At 35.5% G+C, this 15,152-nt stretch overlaps 1 protein-coding gene across 1 annotated transcript; it reads right to left on the bottom strand.

Annotated features, from left to right (window-relative positions):
* Positions 1–5,564: 5,564 nt before the first annotated feature.
* On the bottom strand, positions 5,565–15,152 carry LOC128544973 (uncharacterized). The gene is made up of 16 exons (XM_053515285.1): positions 15,035–15,152; positions 14,824–14,904; positions 14,657–14,735; positions 14,288–14,468; positions 13,983–14,173; positions 13,790–13,888; positions 13,442–13,559; positions 12,873–13,321; positions 8,853–9,010; positions 8,682–8,762; positions 8,515–8,593; positions 8,165–8,345; positions 7,832–8,022; positions 7,632–7,733; positions 7,216–7,333; positions 5,565–6,983 (listed from the first exon to the last, which is right to left on the bottom strand). The coding sequence occupies exons 1-16, from the start codon at positions 15,098–15,100 to the stop codon at positions 6,386–6,388; spliced, it is 2,772 nt and encodes a 923-aa protein (XP_053371260.1). The 5' UTR covers positions 15,101–15,152; the 3' UTR covers positions 5,565–6,385.

Below are 15,152 nucleotides of genomic sequence, written 5' to 3'. Positions count from 1 at the left end.
AGGCGGAGTCAGAAGCAGGCAGGAGCTGCTGTTAAACCGAAACATGTACCATTTTTTCTAATTGTTGAACATGAGGCAGTAATTGTTTCACTTATATTTAAATAAGAAAAAGGAACATTTCTCCGCATGCATTTCACTACAATATGAATGTTTTTAGAGAGTTACAGATACAAAAAAACCACACAGAGAAACTGACTTTATTGTCTTTGAAATGTGTGTGTGTGTGTTTTTTTTTTATTTTTATCTTAAAATGCATTCCATTTTTAAGGACCGGATAGTGTATGAAAATGAGAGAGAGAGAGAGAGAGAGAGACTTAAACCAAATTATTATTTTTTTATTACCTTCTTTATGCTTTTTATCTGAAAAGTAATCTGTAACTACGTCTAATATGAAGTAGTGCCTGGAAATATACACTGACTTTGTAATGCACTGAAGACGTGAAGATGACCGTGTGTGTGTGTGTGTGTGTGTGTGTGTTTTATTTAGCTTACAGTTATTTTAGACAACTGACGTGATATAATTGAGGCCGATGTGTTTCCCTATACGTTATACAGAAACACCTTGACATTACTGAGGTAAGCTTAGCTAACGGTACGCTTCATGTTACTGTCACTGTACATAAGTTAGGGAGCTAATCGTTTATAACCGTATCTAACTTCCCCCTTATTTTTCTAAGATTGTGTCCAGCGACGGCGCCCTGCTCCACCCCAGCACACGCGGCCGCGCGAGCGCCCAGCTAACGAAAGTTCGAGAAAACCCCAGAAGTGTTTTACAGTTAATGAGTAATGGCGCTTCAGTACTCGGGAAGTTAAGGGATAAAACAAATGTCTGCGTTAGTCTTGCTTTAGAGTCACTATAATGCGCATCTACAGTACATACAAAAATTATATCGGTTACCTTGCAGTATGTGTATAAAACTGAATTGAATAAACACCTGGTTAGTTTAAAACGTCACTTCAAACATGTAGTTACTCCTGAGAATGACAAAGTAAAACCCTTGAAAATATGAAACCCTTTTGAATATGAAACAAATGTGTGTCTGTTACACACTCTGGTGATATATAACCTATATAATAAATTTTAATTTTATCATAACTAGATGTTCTGTTAATTGTATCATCTTTGTCGCTCTTGTTTTTTTTAACCAGAGCTCTGCTGAGTGGTGATGGCTAGGCATTTGAGCTACAGGAGAAGCGTGACTATGCTGTTGGATGGGACTGTAGTCCTTGAGTGTCCGGGTAACTGACTATGCAGCAGCTTTAAGAGTGATGTTTGGTCAGGTCTGTCTGTGCTCTGAAAATTGAATTCCAAAAGGACTGAAGGGACACCTTTGAAGCCATCCAAACAATTATTATTGGACTTGGAGAAACATGCTCCCCTCAGATTCACAAAAGTTAAATCTTTGCTAATTTGATTAAATGGTTAGTACTGTATATTGTAATATTTATGATTGTCTGATAAACATCTGGCATACTCGCCTTTAAGCAAAGTAGAACCAATATTATCCTGTTTTATGCAGATCACTGTTTTAACTTTAACTTGTTTTGGAAGAATGTGTTTTTTAAACTAATGTTTTAAGGCTCTTCTACAGCTATAGCTAGCCTGTCTGTTCCGATCCCACGGAAGAGGCAAAGGCAGCACAAAATTACCAAAAAAAAAGTTAATGCTGGTCATGGTAGAAAGGCACCAGAACACCTGGTGCACCACAGCCCGCCACACGACGTCCAACAGACAAAGAGCCCGAATCTGTCGATCTGGCCTCCAAATTCCCCTGACAATCTGCTTGGGTATCCATGGGATGTGCTGGACAGGCAAGTATGATCCATGGAGGCCGCACCCCACTGCACCCAAAGAATCCTCTGCCAATGTCCAGAGTAAATGGACCTGCCTTGGCGGCACATTTGCAATGCAAAATCTACTGTAGGTGGTTATAATGTTAATGGTTTTAATGTGATGGCTGACAACTATTTCATACCATAAACATGATCATGCTCACACTAACAATTTCTTCCGCACTTAATGTAGTCCTGTAATTTATCTGTCTCTTTTAGTTCAGTATTGTTTTATGTAGCACTATGATGCATCATTGCACCAATGTTTTATTTCATTGTGTACTGTTCCAGCTGTGTATAGTTAAAATGACAATAAAAAGCCAGTTAACATAACTTGATTTCAACATGTCTTTAACATAATTTACTCTGGAACTTTAAGAAACAAATAGGACCATCTGCATTTTTGTAGATGTTTATATACAGTAGGTGTGTACCACTTTACTATCTTATTAAGTTTAATTGTGGCATGGTTAGTGTTATCGGACAGGCTGGTTTTAATATTTCAAAAGCTTCTGAGCTCCTGAGACTGCTGCATTCAACAGTTTTTCTTAAGTTTAAACAAATGCATACCATTGCAATTGAGCTGACATTAAGCCTACAGTAGTTGGTGCAACCTCTCTTTACACCTATGATGTGGCTGCAGTAGATGCAGTCTCACCAAAATAGGACAGTAGATTTGGGGGCAATCTTCTAATGTAGTACTCTATTGTTGCAGCCCATGCATCTTAAGGTTGCATTCTGAGATGCTTTTCTGCGTACTATTGCTGTAAAGAACAGTAGCTTGATTTATGACAAATGTCCTGTCAGCTCAAACCAGTCTGGCCATTTTCATCTGGTTTGAGATAATAACATCGATAAGACATTTCCACAGTAAAAACAATTGCTCGCTCTGTGTGTGTACAGTATGTTTATTTTCCATTACTTATCTTTTTGCTTTTTCTTTTTTCCTATCTATTATGATTACTTTTTTCCTTAACATGCATTTCCTGTTAGTGATAAAAATGCTTTTTAATGACATGGATCTATGTTTTTATGTAAAAATTCTCATAATTCTCTCAATAAAAGTTTTCTAATTGTAATAATCTACATGTTTTCTTATTAAGTAGTATAATTGGGTGCTTAAGCATTCAAATATCAAAAAGCTCTTGTATGGTCACTAGAGCTGAGTATATTTAACGCTATGCAATATAAGGGCTTAACACCTTTTATATGGAAAAAAACAGTATAAAATTTTGTCACGTTTAAAAAGATTTAGCATTTTTAAAGGGTGTTGAAACGTAAAATATGCTGCAATATTTTACAAGAATCTTTAATTAACTTCAGCATATTCTCAAGAATAATGTCTTAACAATGAGTTATTCTTTTAACATGTAAAACAAGTTAAACAACATTTTTCTCATTAACAAATGAAGAAGCACTGAACTACTGAATTATTTATTCTTGTAGTATACTTGTAAATAAATTATTTTTAAAAAATGCTTGTTTAAAAATTGCATAGATCTCAACATAACAAGCGACAATTTAAACAGTGACTTAAGCAAGATTTGATCCAAAACTGTCTTTTAAGCATCTAACAGGAGTGTTAGGTTAGGCGATCTTGGGAAATGCTGTTAAACCTGAGATGTGGATTCAAGGAAGTTTTTATCATGTATTCCTGTCAGGTCATAAAAATTGTTGTGGAAATGTTAATGCATGCTTCTACACTTCTGCCCTTTTTCTTTTGAGACTTTACCGAAATACCTTTGCTTGTCTTCAGTGTTTTCATCACGTACGCAGTGTCTAAATAGGCTATGCTTACGGTTATTAAACTCATACTGATGTCTGCTTTGATGTAGATGCCAGGATTTTTTTTATATTTTTGTAGCACGGTATAATGTTCAGAATTTATTTAAACACCATTCCTGCCTCAATAACTCAATATTTTTATTATAATATCATAATCATATCATAAAACTCAATAATAATAATAATAATAATAATAATAATTATTATTATTATTATTATTATTATTATTATTATTATACTATTTAAAACTAAAATCTTTAAGTCTTTGTGACTCTTTGTACTTGAAACATTTTTGACATTTATTCATGTGGCTTCATGCATGGTGTTGGGAGCTCTTAAATCAGAGGTTTACTAAGCTGCTGTTTCTCTGGAGTCTGTGATTGCGACTTCTGTATCTGTATTGGGCTGGTACTTATCTTTGCGCACCATAGAAAAGCCCTAAATTGCGGAAGCGCATTTAAAATAAACCATTGTTGGCCACTAATGTTAAATCATGATTCAGTTTCCTAAATTAGTCTTTACTTTCTGTTAGCATACAAACGTTATTAAAAAGTTATTAAGCTGTGGTCAAGCATTTACTATTACAACACCTAGTTAGTGGGACTTCTCTAAAAAGCTAATTGTAGTGAATTGTATTGAAGTAATGTCATTTCCAATGCTATGAATTTCCTAAAATGCTATGAATTTCCTATAATAAAATTAAGTGTATAAACTGCATGCAGCTCATTTCTTTTGTTACCTACAAGTTTGCACCTTTGTATCCAGGTGTTTCCAATTTTCCTTCTATGACTCCCAAGTGGCCCTGGGAAAACCTGGTCATGCTTAATCCACATCAGCAAGGTGTTATTTCAGGACTATTTTTGTTTAATGTTTAATAAGTGTAAAAACACCAAAAAATAAATAAATAAATAAATAAAAACAGGACTCATTGGAAAAATTAATTGGGATTGCAGTTGAGTGAGGAATGGGGTGGGAGAAAGCCATAGACAAGATCACAATTTTTCTGAAACAAGACTGGCTGAAATATATCTATTGTATATGTTGAGGACAGATGTGATATGTGTCATGTCTCTCACATGTCATTTAAGTCGCATGTTTGTTTGTTTGTGCTAAAATTTACAGGAGTTCTGGACAGTTTTTTTTCCAGTATATTGTCTACTTTACTTGGGGTACAGTTGCAACAGTGTGCATTAATTGCTTTATTTGGTATTTCAGATAATTTCATTGAGATCTGGACGTAAAGATGTTATCGCTTTCTCATCTTGGCCAGATGGACATTGGAAGTCCATTAAGTGTCCCTATTTCTCTCAGTGGATTAAAGATTTATTAATTTTTCTTAATATAAAGAAGATTAAATATACACTGAGAGCTTCAACTGAGATGTTCTCTTGCCAATTGCAATCGATTATTTATTTAAATTTTTTTTTTACTAATTTACAGGTACTTATTATTTGAAATAGGTCTTAAATTGAAATGTATGTATGACCTGTCTGATACATACAGATCCATTTAAGCTGGAATGTGTGAGTGCGTGTGATTTTGGTTTAGTTCTGGGTAGGTGGGTGAAGGATTATTAGCATTTATTTCTGTTATTTTTACTACTACTAATAATAATAATAATTATTATTATTATAATTATAATAATAATAATAATAATAATGATGATGATGATGATTATGATGTACTTTGTTCAGCTTTTTTTGTATTTTTGTACATAATTATAGTTTACTTAAAAAATATAAATAAAAGAGCAGTTTACTCTCTAGATAAATGCACACATTTTGAGTGGGGATACATATGGGTGCAATAATTACAGTTAGTTGGACATCATTTTTTCTTGGTTTAGATTGTAAGTTTTAAAAGAGGATAAAAGGATGAGATAAAAGCAATGTCCTTCCACAACACTTTACACTTTATTTTACACTGAGAGCTCAGCTAGTGCATATTTCAGAGAAGCATTACATACTGTATACTGTAATTGTAAAATAAATATTTTTAAAAAGTTCTTCTCATTCAAATACAAAGGCAATGATACATGATACATGATCAATCATGTGATATCTCACTATAGGGAGTACAATGAGTGTTGCATATCTGATGCACTACATTGGGTTTCCAGTATGGAAGAGATTTTCAGTATGGCTGAACAAAGCAAAAAGTATCTAAAACATTTTTGGAACAATTTATTACAAACCACAGAGTAAAAAATAAATCATATCCTATACATCATTTACAGCTTATTCACTGTGTGATCTTTTTGATAGGAACTACATAGAACCTCCAAAGGAGTTCTCAACTTTAGTCAAATTGCATTAAATAATTAAAACTGATTCACAAATACCAGATCACTAAAGTTTGGTTTGACTGAAAGTTAAAAACCCACAGGTTTAAGCTGGACAACCAAAGGACCCTTAACCTTGTATACTGTCTTATCACTGATTCTAGTACAAATGACTTACAAAAAATAAAATACTTGCCATGCATCATTAAGCAGATTGTACTTTTCTTTTTAAAGACTCCTGCATAGACCTTTAGACGAAGCAGAAGAAAGCCACTGTATTGGATATGTTCAATACAAAGAAAAAAAGAATATTTTATGACAGTATTCTCTTTTACTGCGTGCTGACTTCTTCTTGACACTGAATCCTTCTTACACAGTTCTAACACAGAATCAGGCTTCCATGCTTGCATTGGTCCGGTGACCCACATATTTCTGGAATAATAAAACGAGCAACATTTCATTTGTTTTCAAACATTTAATTTCCTTTCAGCGGTTGTGGATGTCCTCAGCTGGAGGCAACATCTGGCTCTGGGAGATGTTTTTACGTGTCACAGTGGTGCAGCGCTCAAGGATCTCCTGCGCATGAGGTCTTGGGGGAATTTTGGGTGTCCTGTCTGACTTGCATACATTGGGATTAAATGTGCTGGGCAAGAGCTTACCACTGGAGGGATCCAGGTGGTCATCCTGGATGGCCTCTGGGCTGCTCATGCAAAAGGACCCACTGCAAAAGGACCCACTGCTTGAGAAGCTGTCAGAGTCACTAAAGCTTTCTTCACTGCTGTGGCTCAAGGACCTTGCCCTGCTGTCCTCCTCATGCTCCACTTCAACTGTGAGAAATTTCACCAAATGTGATTTGGCCTTATCGCTGAGATTCAGGTTGTCTCCTGGAAGCTGCAGAAGGTTGTACTGTGAGCGACAGCATTCATGTCCTGGGCTCATCAGAGCAGACCCAGCAGGGACCTGAAACTGAGCCATTTTTAGGTTTGAACTTTGATTTCCAATCTGGGAGCTAATTATATGCACTGGTGGATTAATGTATGGTTGTAGATACATTGAAGGAATGTAACCAGTTCTGCAGTTGTACCTAAGATTAAAGAGAAGGACAACAAGATTGTCAAGAAATTATATATGAAACAATTTTATAGAAACAAATAAAAAGTGAAAAATCATTGACAAATGCTTCATATAATGATACTGTAAACTTTTATTCATGGTTGACATGTAGGTATCTGTCTGTTCAATAACAAATGGTAAGTTTATCTGTGGTTTGTGCATTATCTATTTCTTTGTTTGCAGTCACAAAATTTAATGCTTACCTAACTAGCCACCATCCGTCATTCGATTTTTTCACAACCTCAACCACAGATCCAATCTCCACAGACAGTTCATCTATTTTTGTGGATTTGTAACTTTTAGAGGCAACATATAGAGCACCTATGAAAAGAAGATTAAGAATAGAATTATTATTTTCACATAACCTTAATACTTATTTTCACAAAAGAGAAAAGACTGAGACTGAGACAATCTACAGTAGCAAGCCATCTGGATGTGAACCCAGATCTATAGTAACAGAGTCACTTTATTCCTGTATTCAAATAATATACCTACTGTAGAAATTGTCCTAAAGCCAGTGGTGAAACTTTTAACAACCAATAGAAGTCCTCAGTTATGTTATTTCTCTTTACAATTTTAAAAGTGCATAATATTTCCATAATTCTGTCAAAGATCTTACTTCCTCCAACTTCATCTTCTTCATCATCTGCTTCAGCACTCTCCAGGTATGGAGCAGGAAACCAGGCGAGGCATTTAGCCTCATTCTCAACCAACCACCAGCCTGTGAGGATGCAGGTACAAAGTTAACATGAAAGTATCCAAGAATGTGAATAGTGATTGACGATACTGTAAGGCAAGAACGTATCTAAAGATGCTCACCTGATTTGTCCTTTATTAGCACATCAATAGCTTCCCCTAATTCAACATTAAAGGGATGGTTCTTTGTGTCCTTAGTTTCATAGGGAGCGATGCATCGGTACATCTGGGTCACGAATGGTTGGGTTACACTGGCATCTGATTTCAGTTGACTGCTTCTGCCCAGAGATTCTTCTGACGGCATGATTATAATGCTGTGCCAAACAACATAACACTTAGCATGCTATATTTCACTTCTCATATATTAAAAATAGTTATTGGTGTGTGTGTGTGTGTGTGTGTGTGTGTGTGTGTGTGTGTGTGTGTGTGTGTGTGTGTGTGTGTGTGTGTGGATACCTGTTCTGGGAAAATTCTGGATTCAGATCATCTGGTCTGGGAAGCAGAAACTGGCTGAGCTCTGAGCTTTGAGAGACAGAAGGATGAGCACTCAGCAGTGCCATGCAGTACTCTTCCAGCGGCTTCAGCCTCAGTAGAGACTTACTGTAGCTCTTCTGAAGACCTCGCTTTACTTTCTCAGCTGTGAGCAGATGTGCGAAATACAGGATCACCATAAGGTTCCCATTTTATTCTTTCATTGTCATTTCAAAATAGTTTTTTTTAGAAATAAGCAACATGCACTATATAAGTACTATATTTAGAGTGAAAAGACTATTTATTGTTTTATGACTTAAAGGAATTATATTCACCTTTAAACTTGGGAACAATCCTAACTGATCTTTGGAACGGACCTACTTTTGAAGCTGCACATTTCTTCTTGAGTTGATTCTGTAAAATAAAAAGCACTTGTCAGAAAGTCTGTAAAAATCAGACTATAATTGAACTCATTTTAATTAGTGCGGAGATTTTAACTTACATGCAGTGATCTGAATTCCTCAAGTGTTCTGTAGACCACGATCTCGTTCTGATCTGACCAAAGAACCGAGGTCATGTAGAGCTGGAGAAAATACAGATGTTTAGATTTACTGTGCAAATGAAACAAAAGCAGCACACACACACACACACACACAGTTAAACTCGGTCTTACTTTGCTCTTCTCCTTGTGCATCACTCCTAAAAGGCGAACACTAATGGGAAGTCTGCGTTCTTCCATGTCTCTTTGTTTCTCGGCTTGTTCTGCTCTGTCCTCTATCACTTCTGTTCCACTGCAGATGAACACACTGAGGAAACACACCATGTCCAGGGCTATATGAAGCTCAGGAAGGCGGAGTCAGAAGCAGGCAGGAGCTGCTGTTAAACCACACCAAGGGATTTTTTTCTAATTGTTAAACAAGAGGAAGTTTGTAATTATGTAAATTAGGCAATTATCTATGTGGAAAAACACGATTATATGACGTCTCTCAATTATATCTACATTAACAGGTTCTGAGACAAAGGGAAATTTCTTAGCATGCACTTCCACTGCAATATGAATATTTAAAGAGTTACAAAAGATATAAACGAAACTCTGAAAAACTGATTTTATTGTCTTTCTGAAATGTCCTGAAATGTTTTCATTTTCAGTACACAGGTAATCAAGGTTCAGCATGCTCATCAGCAGTGAAGATTCTGGAATATTTTTTAGTAAATTGCTTTGCGGCAGTGATAATTGTTAAAAGCGCCATACAAAGAAAAATTAAACTGAATTGAAATGAAATTGGAAAAATCCTTCTGTGAGCATTCTAATTTAGAGTAAGAGAAATTTCCAGTAAAAAATTGTCATGTAAAAAACTGAGATTTGTTTGCTGTTCTTATTGTTTTCTCGAATTATTAGAAAAATGTGCTTGTTTGTTTTTTATTTCATTTTAATGCATACCGTTCCAATTGAGCTGTTAATAAGGCTATACTGTAATGGTGCAATCACTCTTTTCCCCCTATGATGTGGCTGCAGTAGACGCAGTCTCACGAAAATAGGACAGTAGATTTGAGGTTAGTCATCTACTGTCCAGATCTGGTGAGACTGTTGTCCTGCTGTACCATCAGATTTCTGTTTTCAGCTGAAACGAATGAAACCCGATGTAGTAGCTATTCTATTGTTACAGCCCATGCATCTTTAGGTTGCATTCTGAGATGCTTTTTCTGCGTATCGCTGTAAATAATAGTTGCTTGATTCATGACGGATGTCCAGTCAGCTCAAACCAGTCTGGCCATTCTCATCTGGTTTGAAATGATAACATTGGTCATAAGACATTTTGCAGTAAAAGTAATTGCACTATATGCATGGACACTAGTGCTGAGTGTATTTAAAAGGGTTTAACACAGTCATTTTAACAGCTATTAAATTAAAAAACATAAAAAAGATAGGCTATATATATTTTTTTATGTAAAAACAGTATAAATTTTTCAGGTTTAAATTTTTTTTTTATAGAATTTTAAAGCGTGTTGAAAGTGTAAAATATGCCGTAATATAAATAATCAAATTCATCACATTCTTAAGAATAACGTATTAACAATGAAATATTCTTTTAATACAAGCTAAAAATATTTTTTCAATTAACAAATGAAAAAGCACTGAAATACTGCAGTATTTATGCTTGGAATGTGCTCATAGCTTAAACCATTTTTTTTTTATAGATCTTAACATAAAACAACATATTTAAACAAAAACGGACTAAAGCTTAAGATTTTGATTCGTTTTATTTTAAATTAAAGTACAAAAACGGTTGTTTTTTTTGTAACAATATAAAATATGTAAAGGTTAATTATTATGCACAAAAGATTGCTTGGTTTAGCTTTTAGTGAAGCAGTTTTTTTAAAACATCTAACGGGTGTGTCAGGTAAGGCAATACTGAACAATGCTGTTACACCTAAGCGTGGATTCAAAAAAAGACTCACGGAAGTTTTTATCGTGTATTCCTGTCAGGTCATAAAAGATGTTGTGGAATTGTTGATGCATGCTTCTACACCTTGGACTTTTTACTTCGAAACTTTACCGAAACGCTTTTTTTGTCTTCAGTGTTTTCATCCCGTACGCAGGTCTAAAGGGTCCGTGATTACGGTTATTAAACTCAGACTGATGTCTATTTTGATGCAGATACCACGAATTATTATTATTATTATTATTATTATTATTATTATTATTGTAAGAAGAAATAATGGACAGAAGTTACTTAGACACTATTTCTGCCCCCAATAACTAACTAGCTCAAAAGCTCAATAACTTTATTATTATTATTATTATTATTATTATTATTATTATTATTATTATTATTATTATTATATCCATCTATTTAGAAACATCGGTAGTCCAACCAGGGGCCATGGAGACCAGTGGTAACCATTGTATTTATTTCCATTTTTGCAACTATTGTAGAATCTCTGGTCAACATTATTATTATTATTATTATTATTATAAAAACTAAAATCTTTAGGTCTTTGTGACTCATTGTACTCATTGTGCATGGTGATAAAGCTTTTGAGTCAGGGGTTTCATCAGCTGCTGTTTCTCTGTTTGTGTCAACCTGTGTCTATGTGGCTTTCTTTTACTGTAAATATATTTACATGTAGACGCGACTTACAAAAAGTGCTTTGAAGTTTCCGTCATTCGAAAGATACTTACAGTGGGTTAGGTTACTAACTAAGTGCCATCAGTCAAACACAATAGGGAAGGAGATTTTTTTTTATAATTGGGTGGGGTTCTGTACTGTATGTCTTTGTCTTTGTGTATGTGATTTTTGTATACCTCTGTATTGGGTTGGTACTTATCTTTTGAGCACCAATGGGTTTTAGAAAACCCCTACATTGTTTAGAAGAAACCAATTTAAACTAAACTATTGCTGAATCAAATTTTATTTCACAACGCTGCTCTCCTTAACATTTTTTTCTATTATTAAATAATATTAATTATAATATACTTTGTTCAATGATTTTCTTTGTATTTCTGTATATGTTCAATAAAAGTCATTAGCAAAAAAAAGGGAAAAATAAAAAAGCAGCACTGCACACATTTTGAGTAGAGGTACATATGAGTTCAATAATAAGTTGCTTGGACATAATTTTTATTTGTTTTTTTATTTTACATACAGAGAAACCAACTGTTATCAGGATGTACTTTACCAATTACATGTGTAAGTTTTACAAGAGAATAAAAGGATGAATAAAATGTAAAATACATTTTAAAAAGAAAAACGTTTTGGTTATTCAAGTACAAATGCAATGATACGTGATACATGATCAATCATGTGATATCTCACTATAGGAAGTACAATAAGTGTTGCATATCTGATGCACTACATTGGATTTCCAGTATGGAAGAGATTTTCAGAGTGGCAGAAGAAGCATTTGAAACATTGCACTACAAACCATAGAGAAAAAATATGCATCATTTACCGTTTATTCACTGTGTGATCTTTTTGATAGGCACTAACCTCCAAAGGAGTTCTTAACTTTGGTCAAATGTAATCAATTTATTAAAATTGCTTCAACATTTACGAGTGTAACATGTTTAAATTTAGCAGATGTTATATAGCACTGTTAAAATTTTAAAATGTGGCAGCTAATTCACAATTTCCAGACACCACGGTTGGTTTGACTGAAGGTTAAAAAGCTACAGCTTTAAGTTAACAACCATAGAACTCTTACCTGTGTACTGTCTTATCACTGATGACCTACAGTACAAATGACCTACAATTAAATACTTGGCATGCATCATTAAGCAGATTGCATTTTTCCTTCAAAGACTTTCTGCGTTGACCTTTAGACAAAGCAAAAAAAGCTACTGTATTAGACATGTTCAATATGAAAACAAAAGAACATTTTATGACAGTATTCTCTTTTACTGCTTGCTGACTTCTGCTTGACACACAGAATCACACAGAATCAGGCTTCCATGCTTGCATTGGTCCGGTGACCCACATCTTTCTGGAATAATAAAACGAGCAACATTTCATTTCCTTTCAGCGGTTGTGGATGTCCTCAGCTGGAGACAACATCTGGCTCTGGGAGATGTTTCTACGTGTCACAGTGGTGCAGCGCTCAAGGATCTCCTGCGCATGAGGTCTTGGGGGAATTTGGGGTGTCCTGTCTGACTTGAATACATTGGAATTAAATATGCTGGGCAAGAGCTTACCACTGGAGGGATCCAGGTGGTCATCCTGGATGGCCTTTGGGTTGCTCATGCAAAAGGACCCACTGCAAAAGGACCCACTGCTTGAGAAGCTGTCAGAGTCACTTAAGCTTTCTTCACTGCTTTGACTCAAGGACCTTGCCCTGCTGTCCTCCTCATGCTCCACTTCAACTGTGATTGGCATGTGGGGACCAACTGTGAGAATATTCACCAAATGTGATTTGGCCTTATCGCTGAGATTCAGGTTGTTTCCTGGAAGCTGCAGAAGGTTGTAATGTGAGCGACAGAGCTTATGTCCTGGGATCATCAGAGCAGACCGAGCTGGCACCTGAAACTGAGCCATGTTTAGGTTTGAACTTTGATTTCCAATCTGGGAGTTTATTATATGCACTCGTGGATTAATGTATGGTTGTAGGTACATTGAAGGAATGTAACCAGTTCTGCAGTTGTACCTAAGATAAAAAAGAAGGACAACAAGATTGTCAAGAAATTATATATGGTTATATAATAACAATTTCATGGTTTGTGCATTATCTACTTCTTTGTTTGCAGTCACAAAAATCAATGCTTACCTAACTAGCCACCATCCGTCATTCGATTTATTCATAACCTCAACCACGGATCCAATCTCCACAGACAGTTCATCTATTTTTGTGGATTTGTAACTTTTGAAGGCAACATATAGACCACCTATGGAAAGAAGATTGAGGATAGAATTATTATTTTCACATAACCTTAATACTTATTTTCACAAAACCTGAGACAAGCTAGCAAGCCATCTGGGTGTGAACCCAGATCTACAGTAACAAAGTATCTTTATTTATGTAGTCAAATAATATTCCTTATGTTATTTATGTTATGATATTTCTCTGTACATATAAAAAAACATTATATTTCCATAATCCTGTCAAAGATCTTACATTCTCCAATATTTTCATCATCATCTGCTTCAGCACTCTCCAGGTATGGAGCAGGAAACCAGGCGAGGCATTTGGCCTCATTCTCAACCAACCACCAGCCTGTGAGGATGCAGGTACAAAGTTAACATGAAAGTATCCAAGAATGTGAATAGTGATTGAAAGATAAGGCAAGAGTGTATCTAAAGATGCTCACCTGATTTGTCCTTTATTAGCACATCAATAGCTTCCCCTAATTCAACCTTAAAGGGACGGTTCTTTGTGTCCTTCGTTTCATAGGGAGCGATGCATCGGTACATCTGGGTCACGAATGGTTGGGTTACACTGGCATCTGATTTCAGCTGACTGCTTCTGCCCAGAGATTCTTCTGATGGCATGATTATAATGCTGTGCCAAACAACATAACACTTAGCATGCTATATTTCACTTCTCATATATTAAAAATAGTTATTGGTGTGTGTGTGTGTGTGTGTGTGTGTGTGTGTGTGTGTGTGTGTATACCTGTTCTGGGAAAATTCTGGATTCAGATCATCTGGTCTGGGAAGCAGAAACTGGCTGAGCTCTGAGCTTTGAGAGACAGAAGGATGAGCACTCAGCAGTGCCATGCAGTACTCTTCCAGCGGCTTCAGCCTCAGCAGAGACTTACTGTAGCTCTTCTGAAGACCTCGCTTTACTTTCTCAGCTGTGAGCAGATGTGCGAAATACAGGATCACCATAAGGTTCCCATTTTATTTTTTCATAATTATTTAAAAAAATAAATTTATATAAAAATAAACAACATGCACTATATAAGTACTATATTTAAAATATATACTGTGTTTTGCTTTGTTTATTTGTTTGAAAATACATTAATAAATGAATTATATTCACCTTTAAACTTGGGAACAATACTAACTGATCTTTGGAACGGACCTACATTTGAAGCTGCACATTTCTTCTTCAGTTGATTCTGGAAAATAAAAAGCACTTGTCAAAAAGTCTGTAAAAATCAGACTATAATTGAATTCATTTTGATTAGTGCGGAGATTTCAACTTACATGCAGTGATCTGAATTCCTCAAGTGTTCTGTAGACCACGATCTCGTTCTGATCTGACCAAAGAACCGAGGTCATGTAGAGCTGAAGGAAATACAGATGTTTAGATTTACTGTGCAAATGAAACAAAAGCAGCACACACACACACACACACACACACACACACACACACACACACACACACACACACACACACAGTTAAACTCGGTCTTACTTTGCTCTTCTCCTTGTGCATCACTCCTAAAAGGCGAACACTAATGGGAAGTCTGCGTTCTTCCATGTCTCTTTGTTTCTCGGCTTGTTCTGCTCTGTCCTCTATCACTTCTGTTCCA

The sequence above is a fragment of the Clarias gariepinus genome, chromosome 16, assembly GCF_024256425.1.
Source record: "Clarias gariepinus isolate MV-2021 ecotype Netherlands chromosome 16, CGAR_prim_01v2, whole genome shotgun sequence".
NCBI lineage: Eukaryota > Metazoa > Chordata > Actinopteri > Siluriformes > Clariidae > Clarias > Clarias gariepinus.
The sequence above is the reverse complement of the archived record's forward strand: the minus strand, read 5'-3'. Positions and strand labels throughout refer to the sequence as shown.

Coding starts and splice junctions, on each gene's coding strand:
- LOC128544973 (XM_053515285.1), bottom strand. CDS start 15,100: ATGGAAGAACGCAGACTTCCCATTAGTGTTCGCCTTTTAGGAGTGATG. Junction 14,174..14,287: donor CCAGAATTTTCCCAGAACAG/GTATACACACAC, acceptor TGTTTGGCACAG/CATTATAATCATGCCATCAG. Junction 9,011..12,872: donor CCACCTGGATCCCTCCAGTG/GTAAGCTCTTGC, acceptor AGCTTCATATAG/CCCTGGACATGGTGTGTTTC.